This window comes from Entelurus aequoreus, linkage group LG13 (assembly GCF_033978785.1).
Source record: "Entelurus aequoreus isolate RoL-2023_Sb linkage group LG13, RoL_Eaeq_v1.1, whole genome shotgun sequence".
Lineage (NCBI taxonomy): Eukaryota > Metazoa > Chordata > Actinopteri > Syngnathiformes > Syngnathidae > Entelurus > Entelurus aequoreus.
In genome coordinates this window covers 41002423-41012422 of record NC_084743.1, presented here as the reverse complement: position 1 = coordinate 41012422, position 10000 = coordinate 41002423, and the positions used below count along the sequence as shown (strand labels likewise).

General features: G+C 41.6%; 1 protein-coding gene across 6 annotated transcripts in view; it reads right to left on the bottom strand.

The window, feature by feature from the left end:
* The window catches only part of fat3a (FAT atypical cadherin 3a), a 325923-nt gene that overhangs the window by 59742 nt on the left and 256181 nt on the right, over window positions 1–10000 (bottom strand). For all 6 annotated transcript variants that reach the window (XM_062067850.1, XM_062067851.1, XM_062067853.1 and 3 more), the window contains 2 exons: window positions 9411–9554; window positions 7718–7915 (listed from right to left, as the gene is read on the bottom strand). In XM_062067850.1, coding sequence (XP_061923834.1) covers window positions 7718–7915; window positions 9411–9554 — 342 coding nt within the window. The remainder of the gene's footprint in view (window positions 1–7717; window positions 7916–9410; window positions 9555–10000) is intronic.

The following is a 10000-nucleotide window of genomic DNA, read 5'->3' as shown; positions in this document are numbered from 1 at the left end:
GCCCATCGGCCATCTAGCAGGGTAGGAAGAGCTCAACATCCTTGGCCGGACGTCTTCCTAGGAGAAGGACAACTCTGACTACAAACCTGGGTATGTAATACCCGTAGACTTGGTGTTTACACTGCACCGTTGGGCGGATGAGCTGAACAAACCAGCAAACGGCCAGGCCGGAGGAGGTCTATACATATATTTAGACTCAACGACCATGTGTAAAGGAGTAAACCTTCCAAAATCAGGAGTGGAGCCCCGAAGGCGGATTGGTGCCTTGCAAACACTGTTTCGGCAGCTCCTGCAGCCAACCTGATGCCAAACGTCATGCTCAGCCTTCCTTTGGATTTTATCAGCAAGGCCGAGAGGGGGATCCTGACGACTGGGCAACCCAGGATCTCCGTATGTAATGCCCAGGCTTACGCTCTGGAGAGGACACTCCAGCTTCACTTTTAACCAAGTGTGGAAACAACACGGATTCTGACAGTTACGGGTTATAAGCCCCCATCCAATTGGCGTAGGAAAGGGGCGCCACGGGTCAGTTTTGACGGTGGAAGGGATCATCGTGTCTCATCGGTCGACTACCGTCCGCCTTAAGCCAGGCAGCCCCTGGTCAAAAAGGTGTCGTCCCGCCAACGTTTGCCTGCTTCAGTGGGTGCCTGGAGCTTAGTGTACTGCAAAGGCATGAAAAGCAGACGGTTAATTTTATGTACCAGACAAACAAAACAAGAAAAGAAAGAAGACTCCAGCTCTTCGATTAGCAAGCTGGAATGTGCGAACAATGTGTACAGGAATCTCTGATGACCTTCGTGAAGTGGACGACGCCAGAAAGACGGCCATCATAGATAACGAGCTTGCCAGGCTTGATGTCAGCATAGCTGCTCTTCAAGAAACTAGGCTAGCCTCCAGTGGGTCTCTCAGAGAGGTTAACTATACATTCTATTGGAAAGGTAGAGAACCTGAGGAGCCTCGTCAGCAAGGAGTTGGTTTTGCAGTCAGAAACACACTTTTGACATCAGTGGAACCTCCATCAGGAGGTACCGAGCGATTGCTGTCTATCCGTCTCAGCACTGCTACAGGTCCAGTGAACATTCTCAGTGTCTATGCTCCTACTCTTTCTTCAACTGAGGAGATTAAAGATAGATTCTATGAGCAACTTGATGAGCAGATCAAGGGTTTTCCTAAAGATGAGTGCTTAATCGTCCTTGGCGATTTTAATGCCAGAGTAGGCGCAGACCATGCATCATGGCCATCTTGCTTGGGACACCATGGCATCGGAAAGATGAACATAAATGGCCAGAGGCTGCTGGAGCTATGCACCTATCACAACCTCTGTATTACAAACACCTTTTTTAAGAGCAGACCATCGCACAAAGTATCATGGAAACATCCCAGGTCTCATCGATGGCATCAGCTTGATCTGATAATCACTAGGCGGTCGTCACTAAATAACATTCTTATTACTAGAAGCTATCATAGTGCAGATTGCAATACGGACCATGCCCTTGTGAGCGCCAAAGTGCGCCTTCAGCCCCGTAAAATTCATCGCTCCAAAGCAAAGAGTCGTGCCTGCATTGACACATCAAAGATGTCAATTTCATGCAAGGTGGATGATTATGTATCAACCCTGGACCAAGCTCTTCAAAACCTGCCGGAGCATAATGCTACAGCAAAATGGAACGCCATTAAAGAAGCAATTTACAATACAGCTATTTCTACTTTTGGGAAGAGGGAAAGAACTAGTCACGACTGGTTTAATGCCTATCTACCAATCATGGAACCAGCAATTGAGGCCAAACGCAAAGCATTTTTGGCATACAAGAGATGTCCAAATGCTCAGTCACTTGCAACACTCAAGAGTACTCGTTGTTCCACACAGCGCATTGCCAGACAGTGTGCAAACAGCTATTGGCAGCAGCTCTGCGAAGATATCCAGATGAGTGCTGAATCTGGTAACATCCGTGGCATGTACAATGGTATAAAGAAAGCAGTAGGACCTGTTATAAAACGGACTACTCCAATTAAATCTCGGATAGGGGAGAAGATTACCAATCGAGAAGAACAGATGGTCAGATGGGTGGAGCACTACTCAGAACTACACAGCCGTGAAACAACTGTCTCTGATGCTGCTCTAAATTATACGAAGGAGCTACCAATCATGAATGAACTTGACGAAGTGCCTACAATGGTAGAGCTTGAAAAAGCTATTGATTCACTTCCATCTGACAAAGCACCAGGTAACGATAACATTCCACCTGAAGCTATCAAGCCTGCCCTGCTTAAACCGCTGTACGAATGACTGTGTCTTTGCTGGGAGGAAGAAGGAGTACCTCAGGACATGCGTGATGCCACTATTGTGTCACTTTATAAGAATAAAGGGGACCGCAGTGACTGTAATAGCTATAGAGGAATTTCTCTCTTGAACATCGTTGGAAAGGTTTATGCACGCATAATCCTAAACAGGCTACAGATACTTGCAGATCGTATCTATCCTGAATCCCAATGTGGTTTCAGGGCTGGAAGATCGACGACCGACATGATATTTTCAGTCAGGCAGATTCAAGAGAAGAGTAGAGAACAAGGTCAACCTCTTTACATGATGTTCATAGATCTAACTAAGGCTTTCGATCTTGTCAGCAGGAAGGGCCTGTTCAAGCTACTACAAAAGATTGGATGTCCTCCAAAACTACTCAGCATGTTGATCTCTTTCCATTCCAACATGAAGGGAACAGTCTTGTATGATGGATCCTGTTCGGACTCCTTCTCTATCAACAGTGGTGTTAAGCAGGGCTGCGTCTTAGCACCAACTCTTTTTGGAATATTCTTCTCTATACTCCTGTCCTACGCTTTTGACACATCCATTGAGGGTGTCTATCTACACACACGGTCTGACGGCAAATTGTTCAATCTGGCAAGATTACGTGCGAAAACCAAAAGGAGGTCAGTGTTAATCCGAGAGATGCTTTTTGCAGACGATGCTGCTCTTGCTACCAACACCAAAGAAGCCTTACAACGTCTAAGTGACTGTTTTGCGAATGCTTGTGAACAGTTTGGACTTATAGTTAGCCTGCAGAAAACCAATGTCAGTGTTCAAGGTGCTGCAAATCCTGCTATCAAGATGAATGGTGTCACTTTAGAAGTAGTAGATAATTTTATATACCTAGGCTCGACAATCAGCAATAAACTCTCGCTTGATGTTGAACTTGACAGGAGGCTTGGAAAGGCAAATACCATCATGGCTAAACTAGCAAAGCGAGTATGGGAAAACAACGCTCTTACTCAACATACAAAGATCCGAGTTTATCAGGCCTGCATTCTCAGCACTTTACTCTACGGAAGCGAGACCTGGACTACTTACATGAGACAAGAGCGTCGACTTAACGCTTTTCACATGCGGTGCATCAAACGTATCCTTGGTATTAGTTGGCAGGACCATATTCCACACAGTGTCATTCTTCAGCGGGCTAATATCCATAGCATGAACTCTCTTCTTAGCCAGCGCCGTCTTCGATGGCTGGGACATGTTCGGCGGATGGAGGACGGTCGGCTTCCCAAGGACATTATGCATGGACAACTGGCTGATGGTTCCAGACATGTTGGTCGTTCCTCCCTCCGGTTCAAGGATGCATGCAAGAGAGATCTAAAGGCGTGTAATATTCCCTTGGACAGCTGGGAGATACAGGCGGAGAACCGAAATGTCTGGCGTCAAGCGGTTAGACGGGGTATCTCAGAGGCTGATTTGAGGAGAGGCCAGCTCGCAGAGGAGAAGAGAGACAGGAGGAAACATACTGCAAATACCATCGCACAGCAGGAGCGGGATGAAGTCTCTACACATGTTTGCACTAAGTGCAACCGGGACTGTCACTCAAGAATTGGCTTGTACAGCCATGCTAGGCGTTGTCAACAAACATGAATGTACCGTATCAACAAAACATCAAGTTAAAATGTGAAAATTATAATTAGATATGTGCATTGTATAATTACAACACTCATTAAAACTGAAAAGATATTACTAATAATTGACTAAAATAGGATGACAAAACTATTTAAATTTAAAAAAATAAACTATTAATAATAATTAAAGTACCATTACAAAATTAAAAAAAAATAAAAATAATTAAAAATAAATTAAATAAAAAATTAAACACCAAATCGAAATAAGTGTCTGACACAAGAGCGTAAATTAGCATGGTCATCTGTGACTAAGCTGCCAAAGAGATATATATATATGCAGAGCACAGACCATTTGCATGATTTGTTGTATAAAATATAAATCAATACAATCAATTTGCATGTTAAGTGTGTGTGCATATAAGCAAGGTGTGTTATGATGCCACGCAAAAGCGGCGTGATAGAGTGACGTCAGATGGCAACTAGAGACCTGTCAGCGAATGCTATCTTGCTTCAGAGCAACTTTATAGATGAACATATTACTTTCATTGTTGACTTTTTAAGTGGATTAATGTTGGCCTGTGGTTTACTGGATTGCTAGGAGCATAGTTAATGAAGCACGGTAGCGGTGGTTGTGAGTAAAGCATGTTCACTTCAAACTGACACTAACTTCTATTAGCAGGCATGACTTTGAGGAACTCTTGAGCTTCCTCAAGTGTTCCAAGAAATATCGTTGCGTTACAAACATTTGTGTGGTGTTGCTTCCTTATTTGTGATAATTCCAAGCTGATTTTCAGATCCTACCTGTGTCTAAGTTTATGCGTAGCGGCAACACCTTGAGTGAATGTGACAGCGTGAGATTATCACGACGGTCAGCTGGATACCGATAGTTGAATCATTTGTCCAGAATCTTAACGGTCTTCTGTACCGACCCAATTATAAACGGGTACCAAAAAATACTGGTACTTGGTATACATCCCTACTTTGAGGCACTTTCTATAAGGCATACCTGCTATATTGGAAATACGTATGTTGGGGCAGTCGGCTACAAATACGCCTGTTTGCCCGCCAGATGCTTGAGCTGGACGTGACGGTATTGGAATATAGTACCGTTCAATTTTATGTGAATTGGTACCCAATAGTACCAGCCAAATTTGGTCAGTACCTATAAAAGTACCCGATTTGTTACCCATACCTATACTGAATATCAGTAAATGTCAAACTGTGGTACGCATAGTGATATGTGGGTTTCATCTAGTGGTATGCCAAAAAAATCACTTAATTAAATATTCAACCACAGTGTTACTGTCCAAACTGTGTCCAAGGTTACAGTGTCCAAAATATTAAACATACTTGTTAAATAAAACCTCTACCTTTTTTAAATGAATACTTAGGCCTACTAAGCTACTGTATTTTACTGTTGGTCATTATGGTGGTACTTGGAGAGCAAAGTGTTTTCTGAGGTGGAACTCGGTGAACAAAAGTTTAAGAACCGTTATATTTTCAAAGATATTTGTAATTGAATACATTTCAGGTGTGACTAAAATAATATTACTTTTGTCTGAAACAGATTTAAACATTTTTGGCTGATTTTCATGTTTGTTGGAGATCTCTGGGTTTAATTTCCGTTTTTTCTGACACAAAAAATGTATGGAGCCAGCTACAATATGTGCATTTTTCCGAGTTTTGCTAAATAAATGACATTATCAATGTTTATCAGAGTATATATGTATTTTATGAATGTTAACCCTTCAAAATAAATTACAGCTTTGACAATTGGGCAAGTGTCATCCAGTGAGTAAAATGTTGGGAAAAGAGGGGCATTGCCAGTCTGTCCAATTTTGTAATTTGGTTTTAATGACTTAATCACAATGCGGTGGGTTGCTTAACAAAGTAATTTCATTGACCACATGCTGGGGTTGCATGCTGAGATAATCGTGCACATTTCTGCAAGGGCTTCAGTTAGAAGTTAAATGGTAAATGAGTTATACTTGTATAGCGCTTTTCTACCTTCAAGGTTCTCAAAGCGCTTTGACACTATTTCCACATTCACACACACATTCACACACCGATGGCGGGAGCTGCCATGCAGGGCCCTAACCACGACCCATCAGGAGCAAGGGTGAAGTGTCATGCTTAAGGACACAACGGACATGAAGAGGTTGGTAGATGTGGGGATCGAACCAGGAACACTCAGGTTGCTGGTACGGCCACTCTCCCAACTCGCCAAGCCATCCCCGGTTGAATTTGGAGAAAAAATAATATATATGCACATATGGATGTTTTCTTGTAGAAAAATTATTTGCAAATGTGTATCTCAATCTGTGCGTTTGTAATCCAATTCAAGTTTGCATGTACTTGTGTGTGTTTGTATCTCAATGTGTGTGTTTGTAATCAGATTTGTGTGTGTGTTTGTTTTTTCAAGTTGTCTGTCCATATTATGATCAGTCTAAGTGTAAACAAATATCTGTATGTTCGTATTTGATTTGTCTTTGTGTAGAAAAATATAAGTCTGTCCGTATTTCGATCGGTGTGTCTGTAAAAAAAAGTTTGTGTGCAGATTCAGATTCGTGTGAAGCAGTAACTCTCTAATGGCTTTTTTTTTTACATGTAACTTTTGCGACACTTCTGCCTTGTATGACTTGTCTGTCTGTCCAGCGATTTTGAACATGTAAAAGGATTTGTCCGTAACTCCTCCTTGCCTTTCTTATACTCGCCACGAGTCGGTGCCTTGCAGCCACTCACACTGGTGTTGGCGTTGATGCTAAGAACAATGGACTTTTCGTCACTTGCTGTAAATAAAAGTTCATGTTTTAGCAGTAACTTAGTTGTCAGAAGTATTTTAGGTTTTAAAATAGGTTATCAGTAATTACGTAGCGGCAGAAATGATTGCGGTTACTCAGTTGTGGAGCTGGGCTCCCTTAGCGATAGACCGCAGTCTTTCCCGTGGCTTCTTACCACTCAGACATGCCTTAAATACCTCCCTAGGGAACCACCTCATCTCGCTCCTCAATGTGGAGAAGCAGCGGCTTTACGCTTAATTCCTCTCGAATGACAGAGCTTTTCACAGTCATCTCTAAGGAAGAGTCCCACCCCCTGACGGAGAAAACACATTAATTTCGGCCGCTATGTAATTACAAATAACTTATTTGAATACATAAATACTTCTGACCACTAAGTTATTGCTAAAACATGAACTTTTATTTACAGCAAGTGATGAAATGTCCCTTGTTCTTAGCTGCAACGGCAACACTAGTATGAGTGGCAGCAAGGCGCCGACTAGTGGTGAGTATAAGGAAAGGCAAGTGGGAGTTACAGACCAATCCTTTTACAAGTTCAAATAGCTTCTGCAGCTAGTGGGTTCATTATAGTCCGGCTCGGCTAATATGGGGAAACATATTTTTTCCCCCTAAAATTTAGTGGGTGCGGCTAATATACCAGTGCGCTCTATAGTCCGGAAAATACGGTAATCGTTGCAGCCCTATTGTCATGTGACAACATGTGATTATCCCAGCATATGGCTTCCCCAAAATGGCAAAATGTGCATGAACCAACTAGCTTTAATAAAAAAGTTCCCAATTGAAGGTTATTTAAAATGTAACATGCACAGTATGTAAACATCACACATATTTGCTATCGATTAGTATTTTAGTAAAAATTTCAGAAATGTGTCCTATGATATACCACTTGGTCTGTGGTATTCCCCCTTAATTTTACTTTAAGCTGATTTAAGTCTGGGTTCTTTAGGGTTAAAAGGTGATTATCATAAAAAAAACAGTGCGTAGGACCTCTCTCCAAGTATTTATTTATAATGATAAGAAAAAGCAAGTGGACTTACCTGTATGTGGATAACATATTTGTTTTCCAAGTCCCTCCTGAACACCTGACTGGCCACAAGTGTTCCATCTTGCTCCAACACAAACTCTCCTCCTTCATTTCCAGACAAGATGCGGAAATCAAATGGCGGGCCATTGCGTGAGGAGTCCAGGTCGATGACAGACAGCTGGATGATGCTGGTACCGATTGGCTTGTTTTCCTAGGTAGGGAATCATACCGTCACCCAAGCCTGCCCGATTAGAGTTTCATTTGAAAATTCATTCAGTCATGTTCCACCGCTTATCCTGTTCAGGGTGACAGGAAGCCCATCCCAGCCACCCAGTAAACCACAGGACACATATTGGTAAACACATATTTGAAAAACAACTATTCACACTCACACTTGCGGACAATTTTAAGTCGCCAATTAACCAAAAAACAAATACAACTTTTCTCAAAGGAGCAATGACACACTGCACATGTTTAAATGTAATGGGGGCGGTATAGCTCGGTTGGTAGAGTGGCCGTGCCAGCAACTTGAGGGTTCCAGGTTTGAACCCCGCTTCCGCCATCCAAGTCACTGCCGTTGTGTCCTTGGGCAAGACACTTTACCCACCTGCTCCCAGTGCCACCCACACTGGTTTAAATGTAACTTGGATATTGGGTTTCACTATGTAAAAGCGCTTTGAGTCATTAGAGAAAAGCGCTATATAAATATAATTCACTTCACTTCACTAATGATTAACTAGAGGGGATGCTATTCTTTTAGAAATTTGGGTGAGAATGCCATAGAGCTGAAACAAAATGGATTCATGGGAAAAGTTGACATTTTGGAATGTGGAAAATGTTAGTCTGAATGTTTTGACGATGGATTGTTTTGAATGGGTTAAGAAATGTGTAAAAACATAACATTCCATACAATCCAAAGACAATTCATGACAAAGGAGGATTTTGGATTTCCAAGAAAACTGGAGATTTTGGGAAATATGAAAATAGATTGCCAGAATGTTTGGAGTGAGTTCAATGTTTTGGTGTTGCGGTAGTTTTAATCGCTTAGAAAAAATATCAAAAGTGGACATTTTTTGGATGTGTAAAATTTTCAATTTTTTCTGAATGGAGAGAATGCTTTCATGTTGGAATGGTTTTATTCAGTCGAGCAACGTGGAAGTTGAAAACATTGTCCATTCATTTCCAGTTTTCAGTTCCACATTTTCTGTGTAAAATATTCCCATAGAATTCATACAACTTCCACATTTCTCAACCGTTTTAAAGCATTCTAACGTTATAATTGTTCTTCACAACATCCAAGCTATCTCGCCTTTGAGTAAAAAGGCATTATTTGTTTTTGATGCAGTTCATTGGGTAAAATTAATGTAATTTAGAAATTAGATTGCATGTTAGTATGAATCTAGGTATTTATTGTGCAGCCCTACTTCAGAGGTCTCGTTTTATTGTGTCACATCAGACACTAAAACATTTGATATATTAAGCGTTAGGAACCTGAAACGAGATGGGAGGAAAGATTGCCTGACAGTAATAATTTATGGCATAAATAAATACTGGTGAGCTATCGTCATCAGCTCCTTAGTGCTGCATACTGACTGGCGGAACATGTGGCTTCTCTCCAAACGTATTATGAATGCAATAATACAAATAAAAGTTAATCTTCATATTTTGGTCCGAATGTGAGTTTGTCAACAAGACATTTACTGTACCTGAATGACAGTTGTAAGGTTGGCAGGTAAGAAGGTCGGGGGGTTGTCATTGATGTCAGAGATGTCTATGTTGACCGTAACAATAGACGACATGGGTGGGGTTCCACTATCCAGAGCTCTGATGGCCAATGAGTAGCTTGGGACCTAGATAGACAAAGGAAAATGTTTAAGGAGTTGTGGTGATATTGTAGTTAAAACCGGTAATTGACTTAAATGCAGTGGTACCTCGGCTTTCGAGTGCCCAACTCACAAGTTTTTTGGGTTACAAGCTGTCTAATTGGTATAATTTTGGTTGCAAGCAAAAATTTGGGTTACGAGCCACTCTACCCCTAGTTGGTGTTGTGAATGTCAAATATCCGACCGAAAGATCCTGTGTCTCACTCGATAGAATTAGCTAATATCTACCTAGACATAACTTTGTTTGGGCCTGAAGAAAATGTGTTAATGACAGTGCAGAAATGGAGAAGCAGATGATACTGTATTCATTGAATTAAAACAATAAATAATCAGAAAACATGATTGAGGTGTGAGTGTTTCGGCAAAGCAGTACGAGTATAGCGCTTTACAAGCCAGATGTGTCCCCTTTACAA